Source organism: Podarcis liolepis (assembly GCF_965112155.1).
Source record: "Podarcis liolepis genome assembly, chromosome: 7".
Lineage (NCBI taxonomy): Eukaryota > Metazoa > Chordata > Lepidosauria > Squamata > Lacertidae > Podarcis > Podarcis liolepis.
Genome location: NC_139561.1, coordinates 29,576,517 through 29,593,450, shown reverse-complemented (window position 1 = coordinate 29,593,450; position 16,934 = coordinate 29,576,517). Strand labels below are relative to the sequence as shown.

Genomic DNA, 16,934 nt, shown 5'->3' with positions numbered 1-16,934 from the left:
CTCCCACGGCACACCAGCCGGTGTCTCACGGCACACTAGTGTGCCGCGGAACACCGGTTGGGAAACACTGTATTAGACAAGTGGTTCCCAAACTCCCCCCACTCAACAGTCCACTTGAAAATTGCTGAGGGCCTTAATGGTTTTTATGCCTGTTGTAGCAATTGTAATGAGCTGCACTAGATGCAGTATGATTATTAATTGAATCAAGATTAAACGTCTTAATTCTAGCCTCCCATTGACTTTGCTGCTAATCCTCTCCACTCCTCTCAAGTGCGGACTCTTCCCTCTGTCAATACTGGCCCTTCCCACTCATCTTCTGAATGGACCACCAGGTCCTAAGAACAACCGCTGCTTCTTCTCAGATATGGGATCACAGTTTGGAGACCCTCTTAATTAAACTAATTCATCAATCAAATGACACAGCCCTCATTCGCTGGGTGAACACAAAGCATCCTCTTGGAGGAGCAACTACAAGAGTTTATGGCTGCTTCAGTGACTTTTCAGACATTGACAGCAGGTGCCCCCAGCAAATTCCAGAAATTCCTCACAATGCTATCAGAGGCATCTTTACAAAATGTCTTAACAAAGGATCAGGGCAATTAAGTGACCCTCCCTTCTCCACAGTTGCCCCCTCCCTGGCTTTACTTTACCCTTCCTTTCCTAAGCCAGTGTCAGCTGAGGAACTGGCTGGTTGGGAGAAAGCTGGAGGGAAATGGGGCAGATGATGCCAATTTTGCAGCCTCAATCAAAGGCGGAAGAGTTACAACAAAATGCAATAGGATTACAGAATCAGGACCAATGCCAGAAATCAGCCCAAATCGACCGGTTTGCAAACAAACAAAAGCCACCACCATCATCTTACATTGAGTACTGCAGGTGAGAGGAGCATGGACTCTGTGGCAGGCCTGGTTCACAGAGTGGGAGGAGGGATGAAGGGAAGACCCCAAAGACCAGCCCTGAAGCAGCTGGATCGTGCAAAGGCCCATCTAGCCCAGCCTCCCACGGGTGAACCTAAAGAGAAAGGCTTCGTCTTGAGAACTAGCAGTAAAGACTAGGAGTCCTTTGCGCGCCTGCTCATCCTCGCCACCCCACCCCTTGTAAAATCTAGACGGAGAAGAAAGAAACTTGCGGTGGTTTGGGAGAGGAGGGGGAGAGGGAGGGGGGAGTCGCATTCCTCGCAGCTTAGATGGCTGGGCTGAAAAGGAGGTCGCTCCCCCCACCGTCTTCGGCTGCAAAGGGGAGAGACCCCACCCTCCGCGGCCCCCAAAGAGCGCACTGCCTTGCGCGCCCCGAGGAAGGCGAGGGGGAAGGGAGTGTCCCCGCAGGGAGGAAGGGGGTGTCGTCCCTACACCACGAGGCGGGGGGTTTGAAGGAACCCCCCCCTCCACCGGAATCCACATCCCTCTAACATCTTGGCGTGCTAGCGTCCTCGCGGGGCGACTTACCTGCGAGAGCTCCGGGCTGCAAGCGGGCGCTTCGCTGCTGCCGCTCCTTCTGCCGCCGCCTGCCGCTCGCGCTCTTCGCCGCCGCCGCCTTCGCCGCCTGCCCGGGCTGGGCGGAGGTGGGGCGTGCAAGCGCATGCTTAGACTCCTCTCGCCGCCCCTCCGCTCCGCGCTCGTCCAGGATCGGGCCCGGGGGAGGCGTTGCTGGGGATGGAGAGGGGGCCTTCTGGCCGAGGCGCTTTGCACACGCGGGGAGGGGGGCTGCGTTTGTGTCTCCACCCCAGGGATGGCTCCTTTCCCCTCCCCTCTCCGTTCTCTCTTTTAGCCTGGGAGGGGGCGCACTTCCGAGCCGGTCTGTTTTCCCGGCCCCCACCCCCGCTCCCACCGGTACTCCTGGCCGAAGATGGCGATGGCGCACCGGGAGGCGCAGGAGGATCACTCTGCAGCCCCCATGAATCACCCCACGGGCGAGGAGGAGGCGCACGTCCCCACTTTGCATTGCTCTGATGAACTCGGGTCTCAGGAGCAGGCGAGGTACGTGAGCGCCTCTGAGCATACGCAGAGTGCATCGCTTTGCACTCCTCGGGCCTCCTTGTTTGCGTGCGAGGTGCGTGGGCGAGCTAGTGTGCCTCTGAGCATATGCTGAGTGCTTTCCCCGGCCACAGCAGTGAGGCTTCACCGAGACCGCTGGTCAGCAGAACTGGATGTAAAATAAGGAAAAACCCCTATCCTTTGTGACGCCCCCTTAGCTCGTGTCTTGAGAAGGCAGTGTGGTTGGGAAGAGGGTTTTTTGGGGGGTGAGATTCCAGGCCCACTGCAGCCCTCACCTCTGGAGGAAGCCTACTCTGAAGACATCTGAGCTGCTAAGAAAAGAATGCCTCTTGGGTGGGTATTGCCCACCCCTACTGGCTCACTGCCTCCATAAGCGCAAAACTCAATGTTGGCGACATAAACCATGTACAAATCCAAGGCAGTCAAAACAGCTGAAACAGAACAGCACTACCAGAACCCCCAAACTCACCCTTTTCAAAAGCTTCTCCCAAAGAAAGCCATTAAGTATTATTAGACACTGTCTGAAAGGGGAGCACTTTGTTCACGTCACACTACAAAGTGTCAAGCCTGAGGCAGGGTACACCTCAATGTGGAGAGAGGGCAACGAGATGGGGGAAGCCACCAAAAAAGGCTCCATCTCAGATGCGAACAGGAACCTCAGGGAAAATCTCAAAGGCTGGCCAGGCGGTTGGGCTTGCAAAACATTCTCTCCCTGACTTCCTAATTGTGCCAAAGAACCCCTCCAAGACTGAACCAACTTCCGGCAGTCCATCAGCCTCTCCCACCAGCATCAAACTCAAGAGATGGCCGAGTGGACCTTAGAGGAAGTCACTCTTCCCACCTGAACACTTCGCCAAGCCTAGTCAGAAGTTGGAGGCTCTCTGAGCAGAATTCCCAGAAAGGCACTCTGCAGTGCACATCAGCTGCCAACACATAGGAAGCTGCCTTTTACCAAGTCAGACCCATTGGCCCGTCTAGCTTAGTACTGCCTACACTCACTGGCAGCTGCTCTCCAGGGTTTCAGGCAGGGAGTCTCTCCTGGCCCTACCAGGAAGCCATTAGGTAGATGCTTAGTGCTGAGTTGTGGTTCTTCAAGAAAGCAAAACAGAGAGATGCAGGAGCCCCGCCCCTTTGCAAAGGAGGGGTGTAAGATTTGGCTTTCCACTTGCTTCCCGTGTGTTCGCTTGCAGTTTGCTGACCACATATGGATGCATAGCTAGGAGGAGGTCAGATTCTGGCCAGAATCAAGGCTGGAAAACAGATTTCGGGAATGAGTAGCTATCCTTGGACCTACCTGCTTAATTTGGACGAGGTGTTCTGGTCCAGAGAATGTTACGCCTCACCATCTCAAAAGTTACACAAGGGAGGCACCCTCTTTTTTGGCAGGGGAAGGGGGAATGTTTTGCCCTGGCAGCCTTGCTTTTGCCCATAAGCCTGAGACGCATTTCTTTCATGTTACAGAAACTTCCCCCTTTTCCTGAAGGGCAGCCCTGACTCATCCTTCAAAATGCATCTTGATGTTTAATTGGAAGTGAAAAGCCAGCGCTGAGCCTCGCTGAGCTGCTGGAGACATGCGGCCGTGTTGCTAGGCTGGCGTTCGGCCGAGGGAGGTGCAGGGCAGAGGCTGCGCTCTTGAAGAAGCTGGCCGTGAGGCCATCTGCCTGGGACAGGCACTCTCAAGGAAAAAGACAGAAAAAGGGGGAAAGGGGCCCAGCCCAGATGAGCTTCCTGCCAAAACGTTTTTAGCTGACGCAGCAAACGTGTGGCTTCGAAATCCCATGTGGGACCCCTGCTCAAGCCACCTCAACACCAAATTCCAGGTACCAAAGACACACTTCTTTTTTAAATAATAATAATAATAATAATAATAATAATAATAATAATAATAATAATAATAAAAATAAAATTAACCAAGGTAACAAAGCAACTCCTGTATGAGGAAAGGTTGCAGAATTTGGTGGTACTTCATTTTTAGGACAAAAAGAGAGTAAGAGGCAACATGATGGAAGTTTATAGAATGATGCATGGCATGGAAAAAGTAGATAAAGAGAAGCTTTTCTTCTTTCCCTAACTCTAGAACTCATGAGCATCCAATGAAGATGAGGGTTGGGAGATTCAGGACAGATAAAAGGAAGCCCTTCACATACTTTAAGGGTTGAACAATGGAACTCACTCCCACAGGATGCAGGGATGGCCACAAAACTGGATAGCTTTAAAACAGGATTAGACAAATTCACGGCAGAGAGAGAGCTACTGATGGCTGCTAGCCATGATGGCCATGCACTCCACTGTTGGAGGCTGTAATGCTTCTGAATACCAGCTGCTAGAAACCACAGGAGAGGAGAGTGCTTCTGTGCTTGGATCCTGCTTGTGGGGTTCCCATAGGCATCTGGTTGGCTCTGTGAGAACAGGATGCTGGCCTAGATGGGCCATTGGCCTGATCCAGCAAGACTCTTCTTATCTTATTGAAGTGGAGGCATGCAGCATTATCCATCCCCAAACTTTAAACATAAAAAGAAGAAGGCTGTGAGCAACATTGGAACGCCGTTTACCAAGGAAAGGTGGCATCCCAAGAAATGATTATTTATTGCATTTATTTCCCACTTTTTCCTCCAAGCAGCTGAAGATGGCTTACATAGCTCTCCCCTCATTTAATCCCTACAACAGCCCTATGAGGTGGGTTAGGCTGAGAGGCAGTGACTGGCCCAAGGTTATCCAACGAGCTTCATGGCCCAGGGGGGATTTGAGCCCTGGTCTCTCACAGGTCCTAGTCTGACATTCTCACCATTATGTACTACACTGGCTCTCATGATGACGATGATGAATTACCTTAGAAAAGCTGGCCCCAGGGGTGGCTAATCTTGAACTTCCAGTTGTTGCTGGACTACAGCCCCATCATCCCTGGTCACCTGCTCTAAGAGAGACTGTGGATTCCTGTAGATCAGGAAGGAGCTGGCCTCACTTTTGTGAGATTCACCTGCTCACCCCTCCTTTTAGAAATTATTTCACAAAATTTATACAACTGCTTGATGGTAAACAAAGAAACCTCAATGCAGTTTGCAAAGAGAATAAAACAACACAATTATCAGTAAAAAAAACCACCCCATTAAAATGACTCTTTAAATAATTCAAAGCATAAAATAAACAATAAACTAAAACCAGATTGGAACAGACATCCAGGGAGAAGAGGTAATTGGGAGGAGGACCTCCTCATCACTGCAAAGCAACACTTGCCAATGACTTTGTTTGTGTCTCTGTCCGTCTGTTTGTCACACACACTTTCCTCTGACCTTGAAGGACTCATCCACCCCCGGAGATGTTGCCTGCTGTGTCTCTGCAAGAGGTACTGTTCTGCCTTTGCTTCCACTTTCAAAACCCACATCTTAGCCATTGGACATTCACACAGAGGCGTGATTTGGCCATACAACGCTGAGGAACAGAGGTTGCATTTTAAGGAAGAAGTCCAAAGCTTAGCTTCTTTTGGGATGGACGGATGTACGGCCGGGTGCTGCCCAGAATCCTGTAACAGTTAAACACCACACGACAGAGACACAGCAGAGGCTCAACACTGAGGGGTGAGGGTTCCTTTCTCCCACCTGTTATCTGCCTGGGTTTTGTCATGACTCATGCGACTGGGAATTGGGGGTGGGGGGGAGAGAAGGGAAAAGGGAGCGCTAAACAGCTATTTCACTTAGAAATGTCACTCCTCTCCATGACTAAAGCCACACCGCTGCCCACTCGAGTTGGGGCTATTTATACTCTGCTTAATTGCAAGCTCCCTGATGACAATTCCAGCTCTGAGCAGTGGGGCTGGGACCGTCTTCTCCCACGCTGATTTGTGGGTGGGGGAGAGAGAGAGAGAACTCCTCAAAAAATGGTAAACGGCTTACATTATAGATACGAACAAATATGCTGCTAGGACCTAGGAACCAGAGCAGGCTTGCCTGCGCAGCCTAGGGAAATAATAGGCCTTCTGAACATGTGCAGAGCACCTGTCCATCAGCACAGAGGAAACATAAGCAACACAGAGCCGGGGGGGGGGGGGGAGGATAGTCTAGGAACTTCAGAACCTGGCTGCTGGTTTTGAGGCAGTGCAAACACTCAAGGGCCAAGGTGTGTGGTGTTTGTTTTCAAATTCAAAGTGGAAGCAAGGACAGAATGGCACCTCTTGCAGACACTCAGCAAACAGCCTCCCCTGAGGATGGAGCCCTTTCCAATTACAGTCTTGGCTGGTGTTTATTTCCTAGGCATCCACCAACTCAAACAGATTTCAGTTGTGTTATAGGAATTCTAAGGTCTTATATATAGAGAGAATCAATGTTCATAAATGTACAAGGCAAACACACGTGCATAAGTATAGTGTCTGAAACAGTACAGGAGAGCAATCCTGAAGCCATTTTGACTCTCCCAAATGGACCTCAAATATTTCTCTGCAAGGAGGAAGGAAATGGGAAAAGCTTTCCAGTTATCTTTGGACTGTAGGGGCTTATACCTCCCTTTGCAAATACAGCCTGGCAAGTATCTGTTAAGCTGAGCAAACTATCAATATATGTAAGAGATTCAGGAACTATAGGCAATTTCAAAAGACGATATAAGAGCTTGCACACCATTGTTCGGGGTTCCTCTCCTCCCTTCCTGCGTGGGGGGAGTGGGGGACCCTGTTGCAACAGTTTAATGAAGATCTTGCTTAGCAGCTGCTTTGCTTCTCAATATTCTCTGGTTGGCCTCTGCTATTTTCTCCTACCGATAGAGAACCTACATAAGGACTCTATACAGGCTCTTGGATACCTCATAAGGGATAAAGGAGCAGTTTTCTCTTATAACAGTTGGTAAAACTCACATTTCCTGTAACTCCAAGGAAACAGCAGCCTGTTTAACCACAGAAAGAAGCATAGCAACCATAGTTTTCCTTTTTCTCTCCAGGTACTTTGTTCCTAGCTTGGTCAAGGGACACTTCCACTGACTATACTGCTCTTATAAGATGTGAAACTTCTATGACGACCTGTAACTTCCTTTCCTTTTCTCCCACTTCCAAGCTTCCCTGGAACCAGTTGCCACTGGCCAAGTGGGCTCATTCCACACTCAAAATGGTGGCAGGTCTTCCCTTTCCGCGCTTACTTACATGGTATCTGTTTGTTTGTTTGTTTGTTTGTTTGTTTGATTGATTGATTGTTTGATTGATTGAATATTTATATACTGCTATGGGAAAAGACTCCTGCCTGCAGGAGCTGCTGGCAGTCAGTGCAGACAACACTGAGCAAGATGGACTGATGGTCTGATTCAGCATAAGGCAGATTCCTGTGTTTCTATGGAGTCCAAGCCTGCTAGATGTCCCATCAGCTGTGCAAACGTCTACAGGTAACTCGCAATTTGCACACATTTAACTTGTACGCACCTGGTAAATTTAAGAAGAAGAAAATTAAAAGGGGGTGGGCGCCCAGGGAAAAAAAAACTTTGGCAAGCCCATTCACCATTGCGCCGCGTGTGTTTTGACTATACAAAATTTTGGTTTTGCACGCTATCCCCGGAATGTAAGTTGAGAGTCACCTGCATACTCTACCTGCCCAAAGCAATTTAACAGAAACCCATCACTGAAGTAAAGGCATAGAGTCTTTATTCACAATAGTCATTAAATAAATTAGGCATACATATACATATACATATGTATAGTCAAGAGGAATGGAACAGAAGAGAGACTGCCAGATAACAATACAGAGAACAGCGTTGTTTTTTTAGGCTTGTGACTGTCATGAAGCAGCTTTTGGTGTTTGCTGAGAGGAAGGGAAGGGTGTGAAACAAGAGCATAACAAAGACACAAGGCCCTGGAAAAAAAATCTGTGCTAATGGCCTCATCATTCTTCCGAGAGAATGCTAGTGCCTTTTTTGGGGGTGAGGAGAGCAGCCCCCATAAGTGCAACAACGTAGTCCTTGTGTTGCCCCAGCCAGGTGTTCAGTTCGTCTGCATGTAACAAGGGTAGCCTGCCCAACAATCCTGGTGTCCTCCAGATGTTTTGGACTACTAGCCCCATCAGTCTTGGAAGCCCAAGACATCTGGAGGGCATTAGGCTAGGGGAGGCTGGCCAAAACCCCACCCCATCCCCGCAAAAAAACCACCAACCTTGTTAAAATACAATAGCCCTCCTAGGTGGAGCAGCCTTCAAAATAATGAAGCTCCATAACTCCCTAAGCAGGATTACCACCCCCAATCCCTTGTCCCGAAGCCCCCCACCCCACCTTTCCAAGGGCATCCCTGGCCGCCTAGCATGGCTCCTAATGTGCCAATTGGACTAGTTACGACAAGTACAGATATAACAGAATGGTGGCTTTCTCTGGGGTGCCATGAGGGCTCTATGTGCTACCGGTCAGGTTCTGCTATTGAAATGCCCAAAGTGAAGATTTCTGAGTGGATGTGCTGATGGTGGCACTCTCCTCCCGGAAGGGGCTCCGGCTGAGATCGGTCATTGCTGAGTGAGCGGCTGGGTCTGTGCCTGGCGCTTGGCTTTGGTCTGGAGGTAGCGGCCTTTCCCCTCCTCGAAACGCCTCTTCTCATCTTCTGTTTCTACCTGCCGAGCAAAGACAGAACAGGTGTGGGCATGGTCGAGGCTGGATTAAGCTGGCCCTGGAACCCAAAGCACATGAGGGACAGGCAGGGTTTTGTTACATTTTATTCTGCATGTTGTTGTGAACTGCTTTGAGCACGGCCCCACCATGGAAAAGCGTCATATAAATTTATGATGATGATGATGATGATAATGATGTAGCTTGAATTCCACAAAAACACCTTTTTTTTTTGCTTGTTTGCTGTGGCCAAATTTACATGCAATTAATTTGTGATATTGCTACGTGATTCCACATTGATTGTGTCACTTTGGGGAGGGGGAAGTGGCAAAAAAAGCGACACCAGTGAGTACACAATCACATTTGCCTGCCTGAACTCTGTTCCTGTTTGTATCCACATAATTTCCGGTACTGTTTCCCATTCTGATGAGATTCCACAACATCCATACCTCCCACAAACCCCACTTCATTTCACATACCTAAACATCACACACTAGTCACTGAATCACACTGCCTCGCGGACCAGCAACACGTCCACCACTGTAGATGCATGGCAGAAGGAAAATGCTCATCTGCAATCATATTTGCTGTGGTTCCTGCATTGCAGGGAGTTGGACTAGAATATCCCTTGGGCCCCTTCCAACTCCACAAGTCTATGATCTGCTCTGTGCCAGCTGGTCATTAAACAAAGAACTGAATTTGTCCCTGAGTGTGACCCTCCTGCTTCTCTCCCTGTTCATTTTCCCTTGTGTTTTTTTGAAAATTGTAAGCCTGAGTGGGCAGGGTCTGACTTGTTTTAATTGACTGTATGTAAGCCAATCTGGGAGCCTTTTTGGCTGAAGAGTGGGGGGTCCAAGTGCTCCAAATCAATAAAACAAGAATCTGCTTGATTTGCGCACTCTCCCCCAATAGAATATTTGAGCCTGCACAGAATCTGTGGCGACTGAAGGGGTGGGGGCAAAGAGGGACAAAGGATCGAGCTCTGGCCTTGGCTTCGGCAAGCCCTTGGTTTTCCGATCCCCCGTTGTACATCAGAGACAAGGACATTCCTGGCACACCTGCCAAATGATGTGACAATCCCATATGCAGGGACGTGTTTTACACGCAGAGGACTTGTGGCTGAACCCAGGTACTTAATCACTTGTAAAAAGGCACACGCCAGGTGGCTGGCAGGCTCCTTGGTGGTTTAGTCAGAGGCAGCCGGGGGACGTTTCTGGATCACAGTGGTTATTATGCACCAGCCTGGCAGGACGATTCCCCCAGGAAGAGTGGTGGCGCTAATGAATCGCTCCCTTCCAACCAAGTCCTCTGTGTTTATCTGCTGCCAAGTGGTGTAACATTATCTTCCAGCTGGAAGGGAAGATCTTTGGCCCTGCATTGCTGGGTAAGTCCCTTGCTCCCCCCACCCCACCCCCCAAACATACATATTTCACTCAGGAGCTTCCTGGTTGGCCACCACAGCAAAGCCAGAGCTGGAAGAGATGGGCTTTTATTTTATTTATTGCATTTATATCCCACCTCTTCCTCCATGGAGCTCAAGGTGGTGCCACGTGGTTCTCCCCCTGCTCATTTAATCCCCACAACAACCCTGTGAGGTAGGCTGAGAGGTGGTAACTAGCCCAAGGCCACCCAGCAAGGTTCATGGCCGAGCAGCAGATTTGAACCCTGGTCTCTCCTGGGTCCTAGCCCAACACTCTAACCACTATACCACGCTGGCTCTCACAGTATCCAACTGCAGGGCATTCCCAAGCCTCATTCCCACACCTGCCCACCTTTCACCTCGATTGCTCTTCCTCCTCTGCCCCTTTCACCCTGAGAGGCCTCTCATCCTGGTGGTGAGGAACATTGTGACTCTCAGAGGATTTCCCTATTATGGAAACCATGCAAACCTGCAGGAATCACTCACTTAGGGGAACTTGACCACACTGTTTTAGAATGCTAACACTTAACAGTTAATTCAGCCAGCGCTACAGAATCTCCAGCTGAACTCTGTGCTGTTATCTTAGCTGCCTTCCCCAACCCAGCTGATGCCCCCCTCTGGTGTTTTGGACCGCAACTGCCATCCACCCCAGCCAGCATGGCTCGTGCTGATGGGATCTGTAGTCCAAAAACAACTGTGGGGTGGCAGCACCAGGCTCAGGAAGGCTGAACTTGGAGTCAAGCCACACATTAATGGAAAGTGTGTGTCACTTTCTAGTTTTGTCATGGAAGCCTGTGATACAGAGCAGAGCCCTGGTGGTGCTTAACCCCTTTCCCCGAAGAGCAATTCCCCACTTGATGTAAGAACATGAGAAGAACCTGCTGGGACATCCCAGTGGCCCATCCAGCCCAGCCTCCTATTCAAGCTCCTCCACAGATGACAATCTCCTGTTACTACTGTACAGTGGTACCTCGGGTTAAGTACTTAATTCATTCCGGAGGTCCATTCTTAACCTGAAACTGTTCTTAACCTGAAGCAATACTTTAGCTAATAGGGCCTCCTGCTGCTGCCGCGCCGCCGGAGCACAATTTCTGTTCTCATCCTGAAGCAAAGTTCTTAACCCGAGATACTATTTCTGGGTTAGCGGAGTCTGTAACCTGAAGCATATGTAACCCGAGGTACCACTGTATTTCAAGAACTTCCTGTTGTTGGTCTTAATGCTTTTAACAACATGCCCCCCCCATTCCCCTTTTAGCATCCCTTGCTGTCTGCTTGCACTTCTTTTGCCAAAGTTCTCTTCCATTTGGACAAGGCTTCTGCTTTTTGAAGGAAGCCTCCTTGCCTCTTATAGATCCTTTGACTCTGCCCATTAACCACAGTGGCATCCTCTTGTGCTTGTGGTACCTTTCCTGATCTGCATTACACACTCCTTTCTACCAATCTCCTCGTTCTGAGGACTTCTTTGAAATTGAATGTGACAGTGCTGGATTGTCTTGGTAATTGGCCATTTACATGGATATTTAATTTAATAGTACTATGGTCACTGTGCTCACAATTGGCCCAACAAACGCCACTGCTATAGGCACCTGCAAGGTGTGGGGGGGGGGCTGTGACAAGAGCTTGGAGGGGTAGGAAAAGGTCCACCAGCCCCCTCCTGGAATTTGCAGCTTCTTGGGACTGCTTTCCATCAACAAAGGTTGGAGTAAGTTCCATGCAACTGTGTCTAATATGAACCTTGGCCTGCATTAACTCTTCCCAGGATCATAAGGTAAGCCCAGTTTCAGAATATTACAGGTGGGTGGGTGGGTGGTCACCCAGCAAGTGATATCTGAACCTGGGATTTCCTGGTAACCCAGCCTCATATGGCACAGTTCAGCAGCAGCACTCCTCCCTCTGCCCCCTGCTGAAATGACCCAGTTAAAATGCAGAACGGCCACACAGCTTGAAGAATGCCTGCCAAGCCTCCCCCGCCACCTGCAGGAGACCAAACTAAAAAAGTCATCACAGTCCCTTGCATTGCAACTGCCTGGAGGCCGTTCCTCTCCCCACCCCCAGAAGACCCGGAGTTGACCCAGAGAGAGCATATTTTAAGAGGGAAAATGGCAGAAACTACCCCCCATAAGCGACTGCAGCTAAATTTCCGACACACCCAACTATCCCCTGCAGAAGTAAACTCAAGCCAGCATTCCTCCAACACAATTGGTGGTTAATCAGAGCCAGGCCTCAAAGCTCAGCCCTGGAATTCAGAAGAGGATCCTTCCCTTTATTTACCACCACTGCCTCCTGCTTAGATTATACCTATTGAAGCCAAACAACCCTGGGGGACAAGAGTGGGGCTGACTCAAAGTCAGCTAGCAAACCTGGGCCTGTCCTCTCCCTATTTCAAGCTGTCATTGAATCCTTCAAGATTGCCTCTTGGGATTAGGGGTTGGAAGCATGGCTCTGTAGCTGAGCTGGTTGGGTGGGTCCATGAGGTCCCAGGTCCAACTTTGCCTCCCCCCTCCCAAGTTTAGAGATGTGTTTGTTCAGCTTAGATTTCAAACCACGCCTGTGGAACCGCTGACCAGCAAATTCTTAACAGGCCAACCAACTTTGTGAGTGTGGATCAGGCCAGACCTCCATTCTGGCAGCTCCAACATCTGGAGGGTGCAACTTTGCCTACCCCTGGGCTAGAGAATGGAATGGGCTGGGTGGCTGGGCTGATGTTGGATCAAGGGAGGGAGCCTGCACTGTATCAGTCTTGAGGCGGAATGTGGGTGGAGACAGCAGACAGGCACTCATATTAATACTGAAACTGATGATGTGCTAAATTTCATAACCTCACAGTTTGCCTAACAATTTCCTAGCAAGATAGGCCAATATTATTCATGAGACGGGGTGACAGCTGCTAATTTAGACATCAAAACAGTCTTAAATATTAAAGGGAATCAGACAATTCTAGAGAGGGAGATCGATAAATGACTGTTGGGTTCAGAGACCACAGAATATCCGTTGCTGCGGAGGGCGGGAGAGACAGCTGTTGCCTTCATATCCTGCTTCCTGGTCTTTCCAGAGGCATCTGAGTTGCTAATAGCTGGGAGCAGAAATCCACACCAGAGGGGCTTTTGCATGGCGTTCTAGGGAGCTCATGGGCAAGGCAAGAGTTGAACTAGGGGGCTCAGTCTCTCAGCCAAAGGTAGCTTTGGAACCCTGCCCCAAGGGACAAGGAATTGGCTACACGGGCCATGAAGTCATCCTTTGGACACCTACATTCTCGGACTCAACATTTAATTTTCCTCTCAGGACTCGCTGCCCTCAAACAGGCCCACCAGCAGTATGTGGGCACAGCAGATCAATGGAAGATCTGGATTCTCATTAACTAGGTGTCAGTGCAGCTGAACCTCTGGTTAGAAGTGGTGGTGATGGGAAATAGTCTTAGGAAACTCCCCGTGCTCAGGAGTTTGGGCTAGATGGCCTTTGGGGTCCCTTCCAGCTCTAAAATTCTATGATTCTCTACAGCCTGAGGCAGTTCTGCTTCGCAGAAGCACTGAGCAGCAAGCAGGAGGAGCCCAGTTTGGTTTGGCAATGCGAAGCAGCCCTCGATGTGCCCCCTGGATGCCACAGCAGCGGGGAGCCTGGGATGAGAGACCTTCGCCTGGAAACTGCACAGCGGACCAGCCTCAAAGACAAACACATCAGTTCAAGGAACTCGGAACACTGCAATCCAAGAAGATTAGCATCTCCGCATTGCTCAGCGTGGGGTGGGGAGCCCGCTTGCCAGAAATTTAATTCTGGCTCGAGGGAATACAGCGGCTTAGAGCAGAGGCAGAATAGAACCCTGGAAAACATTAACATACTGTGAAGCCACCTTCCTCCGAGTCAGGCGCCATTCCATCCATCCAGCCCCAGCTTTGCCCACTCTGACTGGCAGCAGCTCTCCAAGGCCCCAGAGAGAGAGAGAGAGAGAGAGTCCTTCCCAGCTGTTCTGTTGCAGGTGTCAGGGATATAACTTGAAGCCTTAGCCATGTCAGTCAGGCCCCCTTCGCTCCTGAACTTCCGGGACTTACTGAAGACTTCATTCCAGCAGGCATTTTAACTGAGGTCTGCTTTTATAGTTTTAACCTGATTTTTAACCTTTTCTGTATTATAATTCTTGCACGCCGCCCAGAGATGTTTGTACTTAAGCAGTATGTAAAGTGTTTAAATAAATAAATAATGGCTTTAGGGAAACACAACACAATGCTAGCCAGGGAGTTGTGAGTTTCAGTTTGCCTGATGCTGGAAGCTGGAGAGAGAAGAGAGGGGCCTGCTCTGTGCTGGATGGACCTAAAGATGTGACTTGGGGTTCCCCTAGAACCCTAATGAGGAAGAAGCAAGATGTGTTGGGGTGTTAATGCTCCCATTGGGGTTCCTATGGAGAATAAATGCTTTCCCAGCTGGCTGATAACATCCTTTCAGCTGCCTTGCTATGCAATTGTTGTGGCCATTTTAAGATGTTGTTTTGCTGTTATTCCTCTTGTTGATGTAAGCTGTGGCTTGGAACATGGTGTGTAAGAGTGGCAAATAAATATATAAATTTTAGGCTACATCAACAATCTACTCTGCCCTGATCATACCCCACCTAGAGCCCTGTGTCCACTTCTGAGCACCACAGTCGCAGAGGGATATTGATAAGCTGGAAGATGTGTAGAGAGGCCAACCAAGATGATCAGGGGTCTAGAAGGCAAGCCTGATGAGGAACAGTTGAGGGAGCTAGGTATGTTTAGCCTGGACAAGAGGAGACTGAGAGGTGATATGATAGCCATCTTCAAATATTTAAAGGGCTGCCACATGGAAGATGGAGCAGGCCTGTTTTCTGCTGCTCTAGAGGGCAGGACCCAAATCAATGGATCCAAATTACAAGAGAGTCCGACTAAACATTAGGAAGAACTCTCTGATGGTAAGAGCTGTTTGACAGTGGCATGGACTCCTTTGGAAGGTGGTGGCCTCTCCTTCATTGGAGGATTTTAAACAGAGGTTGGATGGCCATCTGTCAGGGATACTTTAGCTGTGATTCCTGCATGGCTGGGGGTTGGGCTAGATGACCCTTGTGGTTCCTTCCAGCGCTGTGATTCTATGATTCTATGAAATACACAAGAAATAAATCAAAGCCTTGGCCTGGCCAACAGCCTTACAAGAATGGAAAGTTACATGAAGTAGAGCTGAGCTGACTTTAAATTCCATGAAGGCAATAACAAGCTCCAGAAATAAAGAAGTGAAGCACATTTGGGGGGGATGTCCCCCCCCATTTAATAGCACCAAGAAATTTAAGTGGGGTGTATCTGTGTGTTTCATTTAATGTTAAGAACAAATTATATAAACACCACTCCGATAGCAAAACCAAGCCGAGTCGACTAAATGCTTTGAAACACCGGGGGGCCGGGGGAGAGTTGAGTGCCGTTGGAAATCAACAAGGCATAACATATTAATCGAGGAACAACTCTCTCACTCAGCTGTTTCTGAGCGGCTGAGTGAAGACAGCTAAAAATAGGCAATAAAAGGGAAGAAGGACTGACAATAGTCGGTAGGAAAAGTAAGCCAGGAAGACTTTTTTGGGGAGGAGGAAGAGGTGACATTCAAACATCGATAGAAGCTGGAGGCCGTATGGCTCCAAATTCTGCATCAATACTACCTTAATGCTTATAATTAAAAAACATTTCAAGAGACAGTAATGGGACAAACACTGTAGAAAAGATTAGGTGTTTTCTTATCATGGGTTTTAAGGGGACTCTTTGGAGACACTAAGGGTGGACAGAGCAAAATATACAGGGTTTCCAGCCCTGTATGTTCAGCATGGAGGCATGTGTATGAGTGGGATAAATGATGGTGGGCCAGCGGAGAAGTGGGTAGGGTGTTTAACCCTTTCTCAGCCGATTCTCACCCACAAATGCTCCACCAGACCACTTTTTTAAGAATGCCCCCCTCCCTGTTTAAGCCAGGCTCTGACTGGAAAGAGATGTAAACTCAGTGGAGGGAAAAACAATCAAGAGGTGGAGATGTGGCAACTGTTGGGAAGAATTGATGGGCCCAGGAGAGATTATGTACGCTTCCTTCCCTAGCAATGCCCCTTCTGCCCTCATATTTGTGTTAGGTTGGCAAAAGTAGGTCTGGGAAGCTACACTTGCTTAGGTAGCAACATGCAGTTATGGTAAAGGACTGGAGAAATAATTTTAGAGACGTGAAAATCGTTTGAGGGGGGAATATTTCTCTCTCTCTCTCTCTCTCTCTCTCTCACACACACACACACACACACACACACACACACACACAAAAACACCTTTATTGTTCAACTGCTTTCTCTAGCCAAATAGGTTTGGCAGGTTGCTGTAAAAACAAAACAAAAAACCCCCACAAAAACCTGTCAAGCCCATTTGGTCAAGGGCAAAACCAAGATAACACCCCTTCCCCCCATACACACACCATGAGCAGTCATCTCTCTTTCAAACCACTTTCAGCTCTCTGAAAAAACAAAACAAAATGTGTCTTCAGCCTAATTTAAGCAGCTTCTTCTCTCTCTTTTTTCCATGCTGAATTAAGAGAACAAGATTTTGCTGGACGGAACACAAAAAAGCCCCAGGGACATTGCATAAAGAGCTCAACTGCGTAAGACACATCATCTCTGACAAACGAGAAACTTGAATCCATGTGACCTCTCCACCCTGGAAGCAGAGAGGGAAAACACAACCCTGGAGGGCGTTCACAATGCTGCGTGTTTTGTTTAAACAATACATTGAAATGCAGCTGGAAACGGCTAAGCAGGAGGGTTCTGTGTTTGCTTTCAAATGCTTCTCACCAACAGTGGGAGTGCAGAGTCTCCCAGGATGCTTAACATCTCTGAAGTCATCTAGGAACATGTGCCAGAATGGGGGGCGGGGAGAGAGAAGAGAAGGACTCGTAGCCAAGTTCTGCAGGACCAAAAGATGGGAGGGGGACTCGTAAGGCTT

At 49.0% G+C, this 16,934-nt stretch overlaps 2 protein-coding genes and 1 long non-coding RNA gene across 7 annotated transcripts in view; 1 reads left to right on the top strand and 2 right to left on the bottom strand.

Moving 5' to 3' along the window:
- Positions 1-1,550, bottom strand: part of GPR153 (G protein-coupled receptor 153) — a 34,978-nt gene extending 33,428 nt beyond the window's left edge. Inside the window, exon 1 of the mRNA XM_083513023.1 lies at positions 1,446-1,550. The gene's annotated coding sequence lies outside the window, so the exon portion shown is untranslated. The remainder of the gene's footprint in view (positions 1-1,445) is intronic.
- A 317-nt stretch (positions 1,551-1,867) lies between these two features.
- Positions 1,868-16,929, top strand: LOC310711471. 2 transcript variants are annotated; one of them, XR_014528473.1, is made up of 4 exons: positions 1,868-1,976; positions 3,456-3,814; positions 7,206-7,352; positions 13,471-16,929. It is a non-coding gene; the product is annotated as an uncharacterized lncRNA (long non-coding RNA). The 2 variants fall into 2 exon arrangements; XR_014528474.1 differs by lacking the exon at positions 13,471-16,929 and having other exon boundaries at positions 7,206-7,484.
- ACOT7 (acyl-CoA thioesterase 7) overlaps positions 7,592-16,934 on the bottom strand; it is a 63,897-nt gene continuing 54,554 nt past the window's right edge. For all 4 annotated transcript variants that reach the window (XM_083513227.1, XM_083513226.1, XM_083513228.1 and 1 more), the window contains one exon: positions 7,592-8,557. In XM_083513227.1, coding sequence (XP_083369353.1) covers positions 8,453-8,557 — 105 coding nt within the window. In that variant the 3' untranslated portion in view covers positions 7,592-8,452. The remainder of the gene's footprint in view (positions 8,558-16,934) is intronic.